Source organism: Pteropus medius, unplaced genomic scaffold, assembly GCF_902729225.1.
Source record: "Pteropus medius unplaced genomic scaffold, Ma_sr-lr_union100, whole genome shotgun sequence".
NCBI classification, from domain to species: Eukaryota; Metazoa; Chordata; class Mammalia; order Chiroptera; family Pteropodidae; genus Pteropus; species Pteropus medius.
Window position 1 is genome coordinate 26,266,465 of NW_024352787.1, and position 20,716 is coordinate 26,287,180.

At 38.7% G+C, this 20,716-nt stretch overlaps 1 protein-coding gene across 4 annotated transcripts in view; it reads left to right on the top strand.

The window, feature by feature from the left end:
* Positions 1-20,716, top strand: part of GTF2IRD2B (GTF2I repeat domain containing 2B) — a 51,056-nt gene that overhangs the window by 15,266 nt on the left and 15,074 nt on the right. For 3 of the 4 annotated variants that reach the window (XM_039849095.1, XM_039849097.1, XM_039849098.1), the window contains exons 4-9: positions 6,780-6,899; positions 8,049-8,232; positions 8,398-8,426; positions 10,883-10,937; positions 11,464-11,507; positions 15,131-15,208. In XM_039849095.1, the coding sequence (XP_039705029.1) occupies positions 6,780-6,899; positions 8,049-8,232; positions 8,398-8,426; positions 10,883-10,937; positions 11,464-11,507; positions 15,131-15,208 (510 nt within the window). Of the gene's footprint in view, positions 1-6,707; positions 6,900-8,048; positions 8,233-8,397; positions 8,427-10,882; positions 10,938-11,463; positions 11,508-15,130; positions 15,209-20,716 lie in introns of all 4 variants that reach the window. The other variant, XM_039849096.1, reaches the window with a different exon arrangement.

Sequence of the window (20,716 nt, forward strand, 5' to 3'; positions counted from 1 at the left end):
CTTTTTAAGCTTTTTGAGTGTTTTTATCATAAAAGAGGATTGAATCTTATCACATGCTTTTTCTGTATCAACTGAAATGCTTATGTGCTTTTGTCTTACATTCCGTTAATATTATAGTGATTGATTTTCATATGTTGAACCATCTTGCATTGAGGCATAAATCTCACTCAGTTATGGTATATAATCTTTTTAATATACTGGTGAATTCTGTTTGCTGTATTAGTATTTTTGAGGATTTTCACATCAATATTTGTCAGAGATATTAGTTTTTAGTTTTCTTATAGTATCTTTGTCTGGCTTTAGTATCAGGGTAATGCTGTCTCATAGAGTGAGTTAGAAAGTGTGCCCTTGTCTTCAATTTTTTGGAAGAGTTTCAGGAAATTGGTGTTAATTCTTTCAATATTAGAATTCTCCAGTGAATCCATCTGGTCTTGAGCTTTTCCTTGTTGAGAGGTTTCTGATTACTCATTCAATTTCACTCATTATTGGTTTGTTCAGACTTTATATTTCTTCCTACTTCAGTCTTGGTAGATTGTTTCTAGTAATTTATCAGTTTTTTCTAGGTTCTTCAATTTGTTTGTATACAAATGTTCATAATATTCTCTTGTAATTCTTTTTATATCTGAGGTACTCGTTATAATGTCCTTTTTTTATTTTTTATTTTAGTTATTTGAATCTTTTTTTTAATGTAGTTAAAGGGCTGTCAATTTTGTTCACCTTTTTAAAAAACTATCTTTCAGTTTTATTGATTTTTTTCTATTGTTTTTTAATTCTCTCTCTTGTGTTCTAATCTTTATTATTTCCTTCATTCTGCTAGCTTTGGGTTTAGTTTTCTAGTTTCTTGAGGTGTAAAAGTTTGTTGATTTGAGATCTTTCTTCTTTTTTAATGTACTCATTTATATCTATAAACTTCCCTTTTAGAACTGCTTTTGCTATATCCCATAAGTTTTGGTATGTTGCATTTTCATTTTCATTGTCTCAAGGTATTTTCTAATTTCCCTTGTGACTTTTTTGATCTCTTGTTTAACTTGCACATATTTGTGAGTTCTCCAGTTTTCCTTATGCAGTTGATTTCTAGTTTTGTTCCATTGTGATAAAAAAAAAAAAAAACTTCATATGACTTTGATCAATTTGAATTTGTTAAGTCTTGTTTTGTAGCCTAACATGTAGTCTATCCTGAAGAATAGTCTTATGCACTTGAGAAGAACACACATTCTACTATTACTGGGTGGAATGTTCATAATATTTGTTATGTCCAATTGGTTTACAGTGTGGTGCATTTCTTCTGTTTCCTTTTCGATCCTCAGTCTGATTGTCCTCTCCATTATTGAAAGCAGAAGTAATGAAGTCTCTTACATTATTGTATTGCTTTCTGTTTATCCCTTCATTTCTGTCAAAGTTTGCTTCATATATTTAGGAGCTCTGAGATTTAGTACATAAATATTAACAACTATTATATCTTCCTAATGAATCGACCTTTTTATTGTTATATAATGCCCTTTGTCTCTTATAATAGTTTTTGATTTAAGTCTATTTTGACTGATAGTATAGTATAGTATAGTATAGTATAGTATAGTATAGTATAGTATAGTATAGTATAGTATGGCTATACTACCATTACCATTACCTTTTGTATCTCTTTTGGTTATCATTTGCATAGAATACCTTTTTCTATCTTTTCACTTTCAGCCTATGTGTGTCTTTAAATCTAAAGTGAGTCTTATACATGATACTATATAGAAGGAACCCTAAAGATTCCACTAAAAAACTATTAGAACTGATAAATGAATTCAGAAAAGTAGCAGGATACAAAATTAAGATTCATAAATTAGTTGAATTTTTATACACCAATAATGAACTATCAGAAAGAGAAATGAAGAAAAGAATCCCATTAACAATTGCATCAAAAAAAAAATGAAATACCTAGGAATAAATTTAACCAAGGAGGTGAAAGACCTATACTTGGAAATTATAAGACATTGAAGAAAGAAACTGAAGAAGATACAAATAAATGGAAGCATATACCATGCTCCTGGATAGGAAGAATTAACACCATTAAATGGCTATACTACACAAAGCAATCTATAGATTGAATTCAGTCCTTATCGAAATGCCAGTGGCATTTTTCACAGAACTAAAACTTAAATCCTAAAGCTTATATAGAAACACAAAAGACCCCGAAGAGCCTTATCAATCTTGAGAAAGAACAAAATTGTAGGTATCATGCTACCTTATATCAAACTATACTCCAAGGCTATGGTAATCAAAACAGCATGATATTGGTGTAAAAACAGACACATAGATCAATGGAACAGAATAGAGTCCAGAAATAAACCCATGTCTGTATGCTCAATTAATTTATAACAAAGGAGGCAAGGATATAAAATAGAGAGACAGTCTTCAATAAATGATATTGGGAAAACTGGACAGATACATGCAAAAAAATAAAACTAGACCACCTTCTTACACCATATTTAAAAATCAGCTCAAAATGGAGTAAAGACTTATTTACAATAGCCAAGATGTGGAAGCAGCCTAAGTGCCCATCAACAGATAGTTGAATAAAGAAGAGGTGATACATATATACAATAGAATAGTACTCAAACACAAAAAAGAATGAAATCTTACCATTTGCAACAACATGGATGGATCTAGAGGGTATTAGGCTAAGTGGCATAAGACAGAGAAAGACAAATACCATATGATCTCATTTATATGTAGACCCTAAAGAACAAAATAAATGAACAAACAAAAACAGACACAGACTTATGATACAGAGAACAAACTGATGACTGGGTGGGAGGGGGCTGGGTGATAAAGGTGAAAAGATTAAGACGTAGAAATTGGTAGTCACAAAATAGTCATGGGGATATAAAGTTCAGTATAAGGAACATAGTCAATAACATTATAATAACTATGTATAGTGCCAGGTAGGTACTAGACTAATCAGAGAGATCACGTCGTAAATTATATAAATGTGTAACCACTCTGCTGTACACCTAAAACTAATATAAAATAATATTGAATGTCAACTAATTGAAAAAAATTTTTAAAGGAGTGAATGAGAGAAACGTATACTTAATTACTTAGAAAATAAATGTACCATCCATGGATTTTATTTGAAAGAAATTTATAATTTCATTTGTCCATAGCAGATCATTTTATACAGAACTGGGAGCATGTAATTAAAATGACAAACACGCTCATTTCAAAATTATCTCTCATTATTGTAAACTATTTACATTCTTAATGCAGATATTTTTTAATTCAAGGTAATTACTTTATTGCTCTTATAATGCATTTAAAAATATTACTGATGGTGAGAGAAGAATCAAAATATACACACAGAACAAAGTGGTTATTACTCTATATATGGTTTGATGAGAACAAATTTTTTTATTCTGTACTGAAATGAAATTCTATTTATATAAAAAGTAGATAAAGTGAGTCTTATAGATACCACAGTGTCCCATAAGTCCTTCAGGCTCTCTTCACTATTTTTTTTCATTCTTTTTTCTTTTGGCTCCACTGACTCTATGATTTCAAAAGACATGTTTTAGCGGTTGCTCATGCTTCTTTCTGCCTGATCAAGTAGGCTGTTGAACACCTCTAATGAAATCTTCAGTTCGATTGTATTTTTCAGCTCTAGAATTTGTTTGGTTATTTTTTATAGTTTCTATCCTTGTCAGTATTCTCATTTTGTTCATGAATCATTTAGTTGTCTACTTGTATTCTCTTTCAGCTCATTGAGCATCTTTGCACTATGTTATCATGACAGTTATTTTAAACTCTTTGTCGGGTGGTTCATAGATCTGCATTTCTTTAGAATTGGTTTCTGAATTTTTATTTTTTTAGTTTGTTCCTTTAATGGGCCTTGTTTCCCTGTATTTTCGTATGCCTTGTAATTTTTTTTTTTTTCCTGGAATTTGGGCATTTGAAGAAACAACTACCCCTCTCAGTCTTTGCATACTGGCTCCTGCAGGAGAAGACTTTCACCAATCAGCCTGGCTGGCTGTTCTAGGACTTCTCATACCTTTGTGGATCTCTCTCTCTCTCCCCCTGGTGTCTGCCAACAGAACTGCAGCTCTAACTTTCTGCTCACCTCTGTTTTCAGCAGCTTCCAAACTCAAGTGTTAATTCCATCTGTGCTCTGAAGCAAAACAGAATCCAGTTCCTCTGGCAGCCAACCCCCAGACAAGCCAGAATGTTGGACACACAGGCCACTCCCAAGGGGGGAGCCCCAGCATGGGTGGGTTTCCTCACAGGTGCTCTGCGCTATGCCACAGAGAGGGAGAGGCACAAACAGGTGCGCCACATGCCACATGCCCGGAATTTACCTACCCCTAGTGCTGGAATCCCTTCTTAGTTTAACAATGGCTTGGGTAGCTTCTCAACTGATGAGTGGAGGTCTCACAGGGGTGTTCTGGTCTATATATTATTATAATAATATATATATTATTATAATAATATATAGACCAGGGGTGTTCTGGTCTATATATTATTGCTGTGTATGTAGGGGAGGGAAGGCCTATTGCTTCTTAGCCATATTGCCCAAGACACCCTCTAGCTTTTGTTTGTGAAGAATATTTTTACTGGATATGGAATTCTAACTTGATAGATTTTTCCTTTCAGCCTTTTAAAAGTTTCATTTCACTGCCTTCTGGCTTCCATGGTTTTAGATACAAAGTCAGGTTAGAATTCTTATTTTTGTTTTTCTGAAGGTAATATATAATTTTCCTTAGCTCTGTTTAATTTTTAATTTGCAGTTTAGCCATGATATGTCTATTTGTTGTCTTCATCAATTTTGGACATTTTGGCCATTATCTCAAATATTTTTTCTGATCCTTTCTTTTCCTCATTTACACATATAGAAGAAAATTTCATATTGTCGCACATGTCATTAGACTCTGTTCCTTTTTTTTCCCCCATTCTTTTTTTCTACTCAAGCTTCAGATTAGATAGTTTCTATGACTTTTATTTGAGGCACTGATTCTTTCTTCAACAGTGTGCTGTTGTTAAGTCCATCCTGTGAAATTATCATTTCTGATTATTTTTCATTTCTAGAATTCTATTGTCTGTCTGTCTGTCTGTCTCTCTCTCTCTCTCTCTCTCTCTCTCTCTCTTTCTCTTTCCCTCTCCCTCTCTTTGATTCTTTTTTGTTAGCATTTTCATTTCTCTACTGGCCTGCAGTCAGTAGTTCCCTTATCCTTGGAGTAAACTCTGCAGGTAATATTGTCGGTTCTCTACTTCTCTATTCACCTCTTTATCCATAAGCCAAAATTGTTCAAATGACAAAACATACATAGGTTTTCTTCTGCTTCCTTCTTTTAGCCTAATTGACTGGTTCTACAATGTAAATGTGCATAAGAATATACACAAAACTGTATATTCTGTACTTGATAGATGACTGAAGGGTGTTCAGGTAACATTTTGCCTGTACACAGTATTTGCCTTAAATTATACTTGATCTTAGAACATAACTCCCGTATGGACCTCTCTAGCTCAAGAAAGCACTGTGTGACAATTTTCAGTGTGACAGTCATCAAGTTATTACCTCTTTGTGATATTAGAGCTGGGCCCTTTGGCAGCTGGCACAGTGTGTACCTTCGTCAGAAGAGGGCTGAGGAGGTCCCTGGAAGAGGAAGGAACTTCTCTTCCCGATTCCAATGGGTTCTCACCTGTTTGTTCCTGTGGCACCTGGTGACTAGTAACAGTTGAGATTCCCAGTGGCGCCCCTACCTCACATAGCACCTAGTCAGTTCCACCCACCCCAGCCGGCTTCCCAGCAAGTCTCAAAGAAATCTCAGAAAGTTCCAGAAGAAGGCCTCCCAGTGAATCTCAGCAGCACCAAGCCCACAGGCAGTTTCCCAGGAAAGCCCTCCAGAGCCCCAGAGGGTGGCTTTTCAGCAAGTTCTATTGGCATCACCCGCAGGTGGCTTATAGAGTTCCACCAACACTCCAAAAGACAGCTTCCTTGCAACACCCAGCAAGCTTTGCAGGCACCGGGGGGCAATTTGCCAGTGGTTTCCACTGGCACCCCCAGAGGGTGGGTCCCTGCTTGCCAGCCCCAGCTTGCTGCACCCCACCGACTTTCCACCATCCAGCAGGCCATGGCTGCATCCTCCCCAGAGAGCTCTGGATCTCAGCCCCACGGGCCCTTCTTCCAGATTAGTTCCTTCCTGGTGCTCTGCCTCAGCCCCAGAAGTGGGAGCTGCTCCCACTACATGCTGTACATGCTGTGTGTTCTTTAGAGTTCTCATTATCCCTCAATAGTCAGTCCTTTGTTGCTAGTTAATGATTCTTTTATCAAACTTTCCCTGTGCAAATTAACATGTAATTTCTGTCTCCCATCTGGCCCTGATTAAAATCATCAGTTTCAAAATTTTGGGAGTAGCACCTGATAGGGGGCCAGTTGGGGGAAGGGGGTTGATCCTGAACGTGTTCAGTGATGAGAGAGTCTTCCTACACAGCGGTTGTTACTTTTAGGCTGTATGGCAAATAACATGTCTGTTTAAAATAATTTCCTTTGAAACACTAATATTTCCTTATGCGTTGAATTACTTACAGTTTTTTACCAATAGATTCATTTCAGAGATGATCATGTTATATTGTCTTGTTCATCATAAATTGCCTATTCTTTATTTTTATTTACATAAACAAAGATCTTGTTTGATGTTTATTTTTTTCCCTTTTCCTTTCCATACCAGAAGCGTAGAGATTAAGGATGTGTGCCCCACAAATGCCTGGATGCTGACTTTGTGGCAATGACTCATTTACAGGCGTTGCGGAAGGCCTGCCTGAGACGAAACCCCCATGCCCTATGAACAGGATGCAGATGGACTCAGGAGAAAGAGAAATTCTCAGAAAAGCAGTCGAGGACTATTTCTGCTTCTGTTATGGTAAAGCGTTCTGAATAGTTCACGACAGAGTCAGACAGTGTTAGGTAATCAATCTTATTGGTGTGACCATTTAGAAGGTTTCTAACATTTGAAATTTTACAGTCTCATCAAGGAAGAGTCAGTCCTTAAGTACCAGATCAAGTCTTCTTACAAAGACAACTTGGCGTCTTCTGGTCTATTGAAAGCTTTGGATTGATCAGACTTCAATCTTTGCTCCCATTTTAGGGAAACCCCACTCCTTAGCCAACACAATTATTAGAGACAGTCAATGCTGTTCTGTCACCAACCTCACCCTCATTGGTCTCCCCACCTTCCCATGTCTTTCCATGGGCATTAAGACAGGGATTTTAAAAAAAGGACCTATACGATGTTTTAAAAAGCTAGATAACCAAATAACTATGCAACTGTTATACTTAATTGCAGCATAAGCACCTTCTCATCTTAGGGCCTTGTTTATCATTCCCAGACAGCTACACGCATTTATGTGACCTACAGGTCCCTGTGAGCATTTGAGAGAAATTTATATGAAGCCATTGAGTCTCCCACCTCTGCGACTCACTCCTTTCCAGGAGTTCCCCCTCAATTTCCAACCACAGTGGCACCAGGAAGAACCCAGCACAAGGGATCTTTGCATCTCAGGCTGTACTACTCTATGAGAAGTGGGACTCCAGCACCTTGGGGCTGGCTGGTCAGTGCAGAAAGAGTGACATGGCCCCCGATGGTGATGTGAGGCCATGTTGACTGTATAACTTTTCAACGGGCAGGTTGGCCTGACTTCTATGATGTGACATAGGGACAGTTAAGCTTTGACTGGGGCCTCTATCCTCTTTCAGCAGCAGCCTGAGTAACCACGGAGTGCTCTCCACAGCCCTGGGTGTGCCAGGGCGAGCACCCCAAATTGCACAACCTTCAAGAGAATGGAGAAAAAGACCTGTTAATTTGTGTGAAGGTTTAAAATAAACATTGTAAATTTTTTACTTTGGCCCTTTGGGAATTTTACTAACTTAGGATAGAGAGCAACAGGGTACCTTATGTTTTTAATGTATCTTCAAAGCCAGATGTCACCACCTGTGTTTATTACACTAAATGAAGTTGAGTGGCAGGGTTTTACACACATAACATTTAGAGACATCTTGCCTCTTCTTATAGGCAAAGCCTTAGGATCAACAGTGATGGTGCCTGTTCCGTATGAGGAGATGCTGCAAGACCAGGCAGCTGTGGCAGTGCAGGGGCTTCCAGAAGGAGTTGCCTTTCAACACCCGGAGAGCTATGATCTTGCAACTCTGAAATGGATTTTGGAGAACAAAGCGGGGATTTCATTCATCATTAACAGGTGACAGACTGTATCCCATCGTAATAGTCAGTTCATTGGAAAATAAACTGAGAGCTTAATTTCAATTAGTTAATTATGTCCTGTTACATTTAGAAGTTGGTTATTCAGATGTTTAATATCTTTCTTGTGTGTTCATGTTGCGTAATAGTATTGGTTTTCTTGCAGACCTTTCCTACGTCCAGTGAATCAGCTAGGTAAGTGACAACTTCTCATACTTAGTGACTGACTGCCTTTCGCTGCTAAACCAGTTCTGCTTTTCTTTTTTTTCTTTTTTCTTTTTTTTTATTTCAACCATCAATGGCATTTTATTTTGGAAGTTTCTATTTACTACATAGGTATTAACTTCCTTTCTCTCACCACCTCACCCCCTAAAAAATCAGAAAGATTAAAAAAAAAAAACATATAAAATCTTAGTTTCTCTAAAGTCTTAGGTTTAAAAAAAACTGAAGTGTTACTTCTCCTTAATGAGAATACTGCTTTTTAAGGAGACTTCAGTTTGTCCTTATGCTCAATACAGATTTCTACTCCATGGGGAAAAAAATGGTCAATGCTTCTGCTTCCTTTGAATAAATTCATTTCTTGATTATTACACATTATCGTTCCACATTTGACACCTTCTTAGAAACTTGATTGTTGGATGCGTTTTTCATTTGGCAAAAATCCAATGAGGCTTTGCGTGGGATGTCTGAGTGTCAGAAACAGCAGTGTTGATGTTCTGGTTTTGAGAGGGAAAATATATGGAGAGATGCATACATTCCCGGGAAGAAGAAATGCAGGAAACTGAAATATGGTGAGAAAGAGTTCAGAAGGCTGACAGACACTAGTTTTGAATTCTGTGGCCGTCAGCCACCAAAGACTGCAGTGTAGGTCAGAATATAAACCTCCGCAGGAAGAAGTTTGGTTCAGCACTGAAAAATGATGGAGTTGGCTTCATTTTGTTCTAGAATACTAGACTACTAGAGCAGATACACACAAAAAGGAACAGTATGGGTAGTGTGCGGTGAGCAGTAACCTGTATATAATCATATGTGGGCATTTCTGCCAATAGTCTGTCAACCCAGGCTCCAAGAGAAGAGAAAAGAAGCATCCTATTAAAACATACTTACATCTTTAACTCAACCAAGACCCCAGGCATCTTTAGCTCCATGCTTTTGCAAAGCCAAAGTGAAGTTTAGAGTTACATGTCATTCTAGGTCATCTGGAAGCTGGTTCCAGTTCCACTTTTCTTAATTAAAATACAAGTTCAGCACATTCTAAAGCTTGTTTATATTTTACTTTCTCCTCGCTGAGGCAGCCTCTGACATTCTAGGGTGGGTGGTTGTGGTATTTGCAGCTCAGGGAAAGACACACCCTGCCTAGAAAGCTGAGATGTCACCCTCCTCCCAGCTCACATGCCAGCGAGCCTCTGCATCCAGACCACAGACCGCAGTAGACCTGCCTTGTCCTCATGAGTGTGAGGATGCTGAGGTCACCTTATGGTCTTTAAACAATTGCCACGGGCCAGGCATTGTTGGGGTCAGGAGTGGGTCTAGGATGTGTGATTGTTCCCATGCTCCTGAAACTCACAGTCTCGGAGACGCAATGAGACTGTCCAGCAGAGATTCAGGGGTGATCCTTGGTGTTCTTAGAATGGCTGGAGGGAACTCCCCAAGAGTCCCTGGACATGGGTTAGAATTATGTGATTATAAGAGTTTCATGGAGGAGTTGACCCTGAAGATAAGCAGGGTCCATAAGCTGGTTCTTCTGGGAAGCCCATGTGATCAGGCAGAAAGCTATATGGAGGGGTGTTTGAGCCCATGTTTGGGAACACATGACCCCTTATAATCTGCTGAACTTAGGTTAATAGAGGGACTAAAACTTCGAAAAAATTAATTTACCAGAAACATTTAGAGATCTACCTAGGCCCATTTCCTATTTTCTCAGATTATTATCCTGAATGTAATTGGAAACGTTGGGCCAGAGCTATTTATGAAAGATCAGATCTAAAGAGACTGCATAGGTAGAGATGGCTGGGGGGTGCAGGGTGGGGGACACACAGTTCACAAGGCACACTGTGGAATACAGAGGAAAACGGGACACACACTCCGGTTCTTCTGAGCGTGGACTACTCATGGAGCAAATTCTGTTTCCGGAACAATTTTGAGCTCCTGGATCCTCTTTCTTACATTAAGGGAGAGACTTGAAGATGAGGATGGCAGGTGACCAGGTAATTGTTATGCCAGATGACTTGTATTTTCCTTATAGAATAATAACGGCTGATGCTTATTTAGTATTTATGATGTGCCAGAAACTGTTCTAAGAATTTTGCATGCATTAATTAACCCTACCCAACCACCATTTTTGGATGAGGAAACTGAGGCACAGGGAGATTTAGTAAGTTACTGGAGGTCACCCAGCTGATGAGCAGCAAGATGAGACCCACTCCTGTGCTGCAGCCCCAGTCTGCTCCTCGGTCCCCATTCTGCCCACACAAATGGCCTCAGAGCATGGGGCCTGGTTTGAGTTGGTCTCTCTCCCTTGCTATTCCATAATGACCCAGAGATAGAAATTCTGTTCTCTTTGTACGTGCTTTCACTTTATATGCCTTTGAATGTTGTCATATTTCAAGACACGGAAAAGGACTAGTGTGTCTCTTTTCACTTCTGTACAGGTGAGCCTGGGGTGGTAGTAGATGCTGAGAGATTAACAACATCGCCAAGTGAAAGGTAAAAAATAAATTAAAAAAAAAAATCCATATCTAGCCCCAAAGTGTTAGTTTTTAGACTATGGAAAGTCTTTCTTATTTTGTTACATGATTGACTCTTGAATAACATGAGTTTGAACTGCTCAGCTCCCCTTGTACGCATAGTGGACCAGTGCAGTTCGAACCCGTGTTGTTCAGGAGTCGACTGTATTTTCAATTCACTGTGGGAGTACGCCTTCGTGGAGAACCAAATTAAGTTACATTCGGATTTTCAGATTTTCAACCGCTTGATGGGTGGGCGCCCCCCAGGGTCAGTTGTATATTCTTTCTTCAAAAGACTGTTTGGGGTTACAAGGCTATATTCAACTGACACTTTAATTTTGTAACAAATTAAGAAAGTTAGTGGTCAAGCTGTGGCAGTTTTGCTTTCAGTTTGTGCGGGGAGGGAGAACTTGATGGCATGGAGACCTGGAGGATTCCACGTGTCCAAATGCCTGTGGTCAGTTCTTACCTGGCCTGTCTTTACCAGGTTTCCCTTCTCCTTTCAGTTGTGGCCCTGTCCATGTGAAAACAGAACCCATGGAAGATTCTGGTATGTACACCGATGCTTTTAGAATCAAGTATTTAGCAGGTTATCATTGGACCCCTTTTTTTGTTTTACTACAAAAAGAGTGGGAAGCCCATTTCATGTGAAGCCCATTTAGTTTTTTAGTAAACTGAGAACAGAGGAGAACTTCTTCAACTTAATTTTAAAAAATCTACAAAAAACTAACATCATACTCAATGGTGAGAAATTGGAATCTATCCTCCTAAGATCAGGAACAAGGCAGGTTTATCCCCTCTCACCACTCCTTTTCAACTTCGTGCTAAAAGTCCTAGCTAATGCAATAAGACAAGAAAAGGTATACGAGTTGGGAAGGAAGAAATAAAACTGTGTTCACACGTGACATGATTGTCTATGCAGAAAATCCCAAAGAAACAACAAAAAAAATGGGGATTAGGTTGCTAATTAACCTCCAGTGGGGCCTTATTTGCAGAATGGTCATATTTTACTCAGATTCTAGAAAAGAGCCTTCTAATTCAGTAAATATTAGGTACTTAATGTTATTAAATAGATATATTTGTGGACAAAATATTATTTTAATTTAAATTAGAACCAGACTGCAAAATGAGTTAAAAAGCCTTGCGTACACATTTGGAATTATGGCTTGATTTAGAAACAGAGCAGTGTTTTCATTTTTGAACATGTTTTACTGCTTTCCTGTACTCTTCTGTCATTTCTAAATGTTCTACAGTAGACATGCATTACAATGACAATGAATGTTGGGAGAAAAATCCCTCTTCTGTAGATGACAATGATTGATCCCTATCCCTGCCTCTCCTCACTCCTCAAAAAAAAAAAAAAAAAAGACATTAATTAGAGGAGAAATGTTAAAAGGTTAAAAATAGAATTCTTTGAAAACTCAAACGTTTAATCAAGAGGTGGGAAAATATTGAAAGCATTAAGAGTGGACAGGTTAGAAAACCTAAAGTAATCAAGTACGTAAAACTCAAACCTCAAAAAGATAAAAGTGAACACAAGCTGGTTATAAAAGGCTAAAACTAGAATTTAATAATGCTCTCAAAGCAACCTAGAATATGAAATATAAAGTTAAAATTAAATCTAACATAATCTGAAAGAAAGTCAATATTCAATATTAAGAAGAAAAGATGTAGAAAAAGGGAGAAGAGACATACCTATAGTAAAATGGAACACAGAGCACCAGCACCGTAAAGCTGTCAAGGTGTGGTTTATGTTCAGCGCCCCACCCCCCAAGTCCCTAGGGAGACCGCAGGACATGAGTGGACCAGTATCCAAGGGTTCCCTGCCCCTCCCCACAGCTGCAGGTGTTGTATCCCTCCCTTCCACATGTAAATATGTGCTTAGTAGAAGTTTCACCTTAAATGACAGTCTGAAAAATGATGGTGCTTGTCCACTTTAGTTATTCTAGGTAAAACCAATACAAGTCAACGAAAAGAAACAAGCCACGTTTCTCAGCTGAGCAGAATTCAGCTGTCCTGTCTTAATCTCACTTACTTACACATGACATGCCTTCAACTCTCACCCATTTAATCTTAGCCTTGGATGCTTTTCAAAGCTCCAATATGTTCTGCCTGCGGTCTCCTCTTAGAAACTGGGAAGACAAATGGTGGTGGGGGAGGGGAGTTGTCAGCTCTCTGTAGGAGCCCTTTCATAGATCTAGACCCAGCCTCCCCTCCCCTTTCTCATCAGCTGTTGGGTCCAATGAGCATTTCCTCTGTTGTTAAGGCCTCCTTTGGAAATGTGGTTCCGTTTAAACCGAAATATGCTCCCTATTAATGTGACTGTCTACCGTGGATTTTATTATGCAATATGAATTGCTTCCAGCTGCCTGCAGGCTTCTGAGAGCTGGCCATCAATCAGCCTTCTTTCTTGTGATATTTGTATAGCACTTGTTACACAGAAAAATGTTTAAATGGTTTAGAATTTTTTCTCTGTCTCTCCCTTTCCCTTCCTCTCTCTTTCCCTCTCTCTCTCTTTTATTTTGAGGAAAAGCTGAAGTAAATCTGTTTTCATTAGCATTTCAGAGAAATTCTACATTCTTACACTGTCGGGATTCAGTTGCCTGGATTATAAGGAGTTTTTCTTTGACAGCTGACACATGTTTATCAAATGTTTCTGTTAGTAGAGTCTTTAGTGCCTAACCCACTGGGACATGTACTTTAAAATTTTATTATAAAATATTACAAAAGTTAATACATGATTAAATTTTTTTTAATTCAGACAAAATAGTAATAAGGAAAATTCCTTTTTTTTACCCTTTCACTCTCTTCTCTCAAAACTCCATCCCCCCCCAAAATCTCCCTACACACCTCAAATCCCATCTCCATATTAGGGCCAACAGCTCTTACCCATCTGGTTGAAAATTCTTTCAGATCACTTACAGATAAACACATAAATAGCTGTTTTTATGCATAAGTAGACTTCCATTTGCCAACTTCCTTTAATCTTTCCATCAGATTACCTTTTTGTCCCACTTCTGAGCAAATTCCTCAACTTAACCTAACCATTTCAATACTATGGCTGTCAGCTGTGTCCATTCTGTTCCATAGCTGTTCTAATAGATTTTCGTTTTGATAATCACATTTTAAATATCCAACAGCTGTTAGTTTTCAGAAGACTCCTCAGAACTTGTAAATTGATGCTAAATAGTGAAGGCCGTGCTATGTCACAATTTTTGCTTTTGCTGTTTTAACATTCATGGTCAAATTATATGTATACTTTTGTAGCAGTTATCCATGGCTGTATTAAAAAGCACCAAAACTCAGTGGCTTCGATGATTTAGTCTTTCTCACAATTCTGTGTGTTTGTGCTGGCTCCTTACTGGGTCTGAAGCCTCAGCTGGGAGAGCCAGCTGGCCTGTCCCCTCCCCATCTCCTCAGGGCCTCACTCCTCCAGGAAGCTAGCCCAGCCTTGTTCACATGACAGCTCGGCTCCAAAAACAGCGGGCTCTGATGCACAAGCACTTTTTTAAGCCTCTGTTTGCATCCCATTAGCTTATGTCCCGTTGGCTAAAGCAAGTCATGTGGCCAGGTCTAGACTGAAAAGGTAGAGAAGGAGACTCCACTTATAGAAAATAGGAGTAGGAAAGTGACAGCACAAACAGGTGCCCATACTAGATGGGAGAAATTTGTGGCTAATTTTTGCAATCTACCACACCTTTCCCCAGTAAAGGCTTTTGGTTTCACTAATGTAGTTTCCCCAGGTTTTGAAGTCCATTTCATTGTAGTGGGTAAGTTAAGATTATATGTGCCAACTCAGGTCCCATTAGAGAAGGATGTTTTACAGTATTTCATGTAAATACGTGTGTATTCAGTCACCTTGAAAGGAAAATGTCCCCAAACTGGGATCTAGACCTCTTTTTCCTTCCCTTCTTTTCCTCCCTTCCTCCCTCCATTCTTTCCTTCATCCTTCTCTCCCTCTTTCCTTCTTTCTTTTTATATTGATTTTATATTATTTATATTTTTATGTGGGTAAGCCATTTGTTCATAGTGAATGAGCTACAATTTCTTTTACTGATTTATAATGTTCCTATGTTGATCAAAACAGAACTTGAAAATTCTTTCAGTAGTCATATTTCTCTGTTCGTGGGTTTGGCCTAACACGTAATTCTGTAATTTTCATTGCATTCAAAGGCATTTCACTGAAAGCAGCAGCTGTGTCAGTCAAGAAAGAATCAGAGGATCCTAATTACTATCGATATAATGTGCAAGGTAATACTATTTTATAATCCTTTTCTCCTCCGAAAGTTATTTGTGATGAAAAATTTTTATTACCACCCATCTGAAAAACAAGCAAAAACTGATAAAGAACCACGCACGATGACCTGTGCTCTAGCATCCTGTCACTTAGAATAAAAAGTTTTACAATCATTAGATGGATTCTGTTTAGCCTAGTTTACATGCTCCTAGGCATATATGACTGTAGAGGTATTTCAGGATGCCTTTTATTTGAGTTTGTCTATTGAATACTCTTATTTTGTGTGTTCTAAAATATTTCTCCCTTAATCATCTTCTGTCCAGCCTGACTCCTGTGTTACTGAAAAAAGATTCAAAGATAAAAGAGATGGAGATGAGAGTTAAGAAATTCAAATGCCAGTTCTTAATAATAGTTGCTTCATTGACATCATACAAGTTAAATGGGGAGAAGAAGACAATTATTACCAAATACACACAGTTTTCAAATGTGACAGAGTTAGGTGGTCCATGCAGTTCCTCTGCCCAAAGACCAGAATCCTGCTGGCCCCCTGCGTGATACCAGTTTGACCATACAATAGCTTCACGTCGACATGAATGTTGAAAGGATTCTGATGCTTTCTCCATCTTTGAGCTCCACTGTGAATGTGGGCAGAGTGCAGGACAATTTACAATTTCATTCCTCAAACATTATTACCAGATTTCAAGTATTTCCTATAAAATCTTAACTTCGAACTTTTCCTGCAGCATTGTATAGCTCCATAAATTTTACTAAAAAACTTTTTTCAAAATATCTAAAAGCAGAGATCAATGGAAGTGTCTGTTGTAATGGCTGCCCTGGGCCAGGCCCCCTACCTGCCTGTTGCAGGTCCCCAGTGATCAGCCCCCTTCCTTCTGGGCAGAGGGCCCCTTTTTATTCCATCCTACACCACTCCCTCCTCAAACAGTTATTTTCTGAAAACTGGGATCTGTCCACCGCCCTCCCTTGCTCACACATTGTGGCTCCCCACCACCTGCAGAGTCCCAGTTTACAGCGGCAGTTCTACTGCTCTTTCCAGCCTCCCTTCCTATGCCATCTGCCGCCCCCACCATCACCCTCCCTTAATTCTTTGGACATACTGCTCACTCTGGGGTTCTTTGGACACACTCCACAATCTGGTATTCCTTAAACAGGCCCTGAATCCTCCTTCCGCTTGGCTTTCATCTAAGCCCATCCTTCCGTGTAACTGCCTTTTACTTTGCAGACTTCTGATGAGTTCCATCCTTCTTTCTGGACACAGTCAGAATGTCAGCTTCCTAATCGCACACAGAGTTTAGTGTGGCCTGCTGTGTTCTGTTCATGCCTTTGCTGGGGACACCCTCAGCTAGCGGCAAGCTCCGGGCAGGAAGACCCAGCATCTTGCTCCAGCCCTAGAGACCCAAGCCTGGGCTGTGTACATACAGGGCACTTTATGTACTTGTTGAATTGAGCATGTTCCTCACAAAGTATCGGTGTAACCTCTTTCTAAATTACTTTGTTGTTTTGAAAAAAGTACTTATGTCTTGCTTCCCAAGAATATATTTTTGAACTTAAGTGATCTTGGTGTTGATCAAAAGGTATACAATCAGGGATATACTACTGTAGATTCTGCTCCCACAGGTAGTAGTAAAATACACAATTGGAGAGATGTACCTGCAGTCCTGTCTTTATAGTTTTTCAAAAAGAAGTACATTACGTTAAGAAAAACATTTAAGTTAAATGTATAATAGATAACATTTCTCCTGCTTGTCTTGGAAATGACAGAACTATTCAAGAGTTATTCTTTATAGCACTCCTTAAGTTGGGCAGCTTCCTTTCTTGATTCCCAGAGAGTTAAAAAGCCAGATATCACGGACCGTATTTTGTAACAGTGAATGTTTTTGTAGCCATTTAGGTTAAATACTCACATATTGAAGTATGTAAGGAAAAAAATTTTAAAACCATAAAAGCAACAAATGTGACCTGCTCATACTGGTGACTGGCCTTTGGGGAACCCCCAATAAAGTCAGCCATGGCCCCACAGTGCTTATAAACTCAAGTGGTGTTTCTGTAAACATCTGATTCCCCACTCCACCCGCACCAGGCCTCATGCTTTGTCTGCAGCACAGACCTCTTGGAAACTCCCTCCATCCACCCTCCACAAACACGCATTCACATCTTGTCCCCTGTGGAGCCCAGGAAGTCCCATAAGGTCATTTACATGTGCAAGAACCCAGTCTTCAGGGCCCCTTAAAGTGCAGAACGCATAGTACAAGCTTGGCTGAGATACACTACACCCAGGCTCATCTGACACTAGTGGATCTAAGAATATCAACACCATTCAGTTTTCTTCCCAGCTGACACTGTGTGATTTGGGGGAAGAGCTTTGCAAGCAGAGGGAGAAGTGGATGGAAAAGCCCAACTACAAAGAATTAATGTTATCTTCTCACATCACATCTGACACTGACTCTTCTGCATCCTCCTTCCACATTTAAATGACCCTTCTGATTACATTGAGCCCAGCTGGATAATGCAGGATAATCTCCTTTTCTGAAGGTCAGCTGATTGGCAGACTTAATCTATCTGCAACCTTAATTGCCCTTTGCCAAGTAACCTGGTATAGTCACAGGTTTTGAATATCTTTGTGGGAGCCATCTTCCTACCACAAATACTATGAACAATTGGAAGCCAACAAATTAACTAGATGAAATGGATAAGCTACTGAAACTAACTAAAAATAAAATACAAAATTTGAATAGTCATGTAACAAGTAAAGAGTTTGAATTAACAGTCAAAAAACTTCCTGCCAAAAAGCCCAGGACCAGATAACTTTACTTGTGAATTCCACCAAATATTTAAAGAAGAATTATTAATACCAATCTTTCATAAACTCTTCCAAAAAACTGAAAATGAAGAAACACTTCCTAACTCATTTTATAAGGCCAGTATTACCTTGATACCAAAACAAAACCAAAAAATTATAAGAAAACTATACTTAGATGTATGCAGTTACACTCTTAGATATATGCACAATTATACATATATACCCAAGATAATTGAAAATATATGTCTACACAAAAACTTGTACGTTCTTCCCAGTAGCCAAAAGATAAGAACAACCCAAGTGCCCATCAACTGATGAATGGATAAACAGAATGTGGTGTATTTATACAATGGAATATTATTCAGCCATAAAAAAAGAATGAAGTAGTGATGCATGCTATAACATGAATGAACCTTGAAAACACACTAAATGAAAGAAGCCAGACATAAAAATCTATAATTGTATGGATCCATTTATATGCAATGTCCAAAATAGGCAAATCTATAGAGACAGAAAGTAGATTAATAGTTACTTGAGTCTAGAGAGAGAAGGGGGTGGGGAGTGACTGCTAGTGGGTACATGGTTTCTTTTGGGGATGATGAAAATATTTTGGAAATAGTGGTGATCATTGTACAACCATGTGAATACCACTGAGTTGTACTCTTCAAAGGGTAGATTTTATGGTATGTGAATTACAACAATAAATTTAAAAAATAATCAGATTCAACGTTAGATTAACCTGTATCTATAATCTGTGTAAACAATCTGTATAAAATAAAATCTGTGAAATAATTTTAACTTTCGATTTGAAAAGACTGATTATCAGATCATTTTCAACATATGTGACACCCATTCAATATGTATGATTTTCACTGTTAAATTTCTAAACCAGAAAAATAATTTTGTTATAACTGGATAAATTTACCAAAGAGTTCTTGTCCTCCTAGTAAATTGACACTAGTCATCTTGTCACTTACATCCATTTTTTCCTAGCATTGCGCTAGAACATACATAACATAATATTTATCATTTTAACCATTTTTAAATGCATGGGTAAGTGGCATTAAGTACATTCACATTGTCGTATGCCCATCACTGCCATCCATCTCCAGAACTTTTATCATCTTCACAAGCAGAAACCCTACACCCATTAAACAGTCACTCCCTACTCCCCCTTCCTCTCCGCAATCACCATTCTGCTTTCTGTCTCTGAATTTGCCTATTCTAAGTACCTCATGTAAGTGAAATCGTACAGTATTTGTCTTTTTATGACCAGCTTATTTCATTTAGCATAATATCCTCAAGGTCCATCCTTGTAGCATGTGTCAGAATTTCCTTGCCGCTCATTTTATTTTTAATTTTGTTTTTTTTTTTAATGAAATGGCCTCTATTCTATATCTTTAACACAAATTTGATGACTAAATTTGTACTCCAAAGCAGGTTCTTTGAAAAGTTATCCTGCTGATGAAAAATTTCTCATTATTTCAAATGTACATCCTCTTCTACTTTCTGGAGCATGTCAGTATTTTAGAGCTAATACACATTGAATTTACTGAGTGTAATATTTTGTTCTGTATTTTGACTTTTTGAAATGGAAGAGAAGGAAAGAAAATACACTGGCCTACTTCTGTTTTTATGTAAACTTTATCTTGCTTAGACTTGAACCTAACAATGAGCAATTTGTTTTTAAATTATTTACCTCTACTGGCCTTTATATTTAAGTGATTTATATTTTGTAGTATTTGTGGCTCCATGTTGCATAGCATGAACAGTTCGATAATGCAGTGTTGAAGTTAGTTGGTGTTCTAGAAATGTACCAAAGATGACCTCTGTATATTAGCCCCGAGGTCATTTATTTCTTCACAGCAGGCTGAGACCTATTTGCTCAAAAGCCTGCTGGTGCCAAACTCAAAGTGCACTCAACATCTGCTAGGCTACATTAAGGAAAACCCCAGGGCTATAAAGACCCCCAGCCAAAACTGCCCCTCACAGCTCTCTGACTCAGAGACCCCCACCCCCCATGCTGCAATGTCACCTTAACACATAAGCCCCCTTTCCTATCTCCCTCTGCCCAGCCTTCCTTTACTCCTCACCCTTCTGCCTGGTGGTCCCCAAACTGAAGCCAACGGAGCTTTCTATTGGTGAGGGACTTTTCCTGGCATACAAACCTATCAGTTTTGCCCAAATAAAGTTGTGTGTGGTAGCGCCATCTCGTGGTCATATCTCTTTCCTGATCAGCCCTGAAATCCCTCGAATCCCTATCGCTTGGTCTTTAGTGGAATTGTGACAGATATAGGCGAATTGATGAAACGGTTTGTGAATTCAGTTGCCACACTATGCCCTTTGACTGTAGAAAGGCCATCACCTGTGTCTGTCCTGCCCGTGAGCAGCCCAAAATTTACTTGTCTTTCATGTCACCACAGAACCTGTGTAGCAGTGTGCTGAAGATTTAACAAGGTAATGAGAATCGTTGATTAAGAGGACCAGAGAGCCTGTGAATAGACAGACTCTAGTGAGTGCGGGCGGGAGGGCCCACCAGGGGTCTGTCATGGTCTCCTGGCCGCTGCCCCTCACCGTCTTACCAACAGCCTCTTCTCAGCTCACTCTCTGCTACCTCAGCCTCCCTCCTACTCCTTTTCTTCCAATATAACCAAACTTGGGGCAAGAGGCTGAAAAAAAAAAGCTTAAATATAATGTGTGCCTT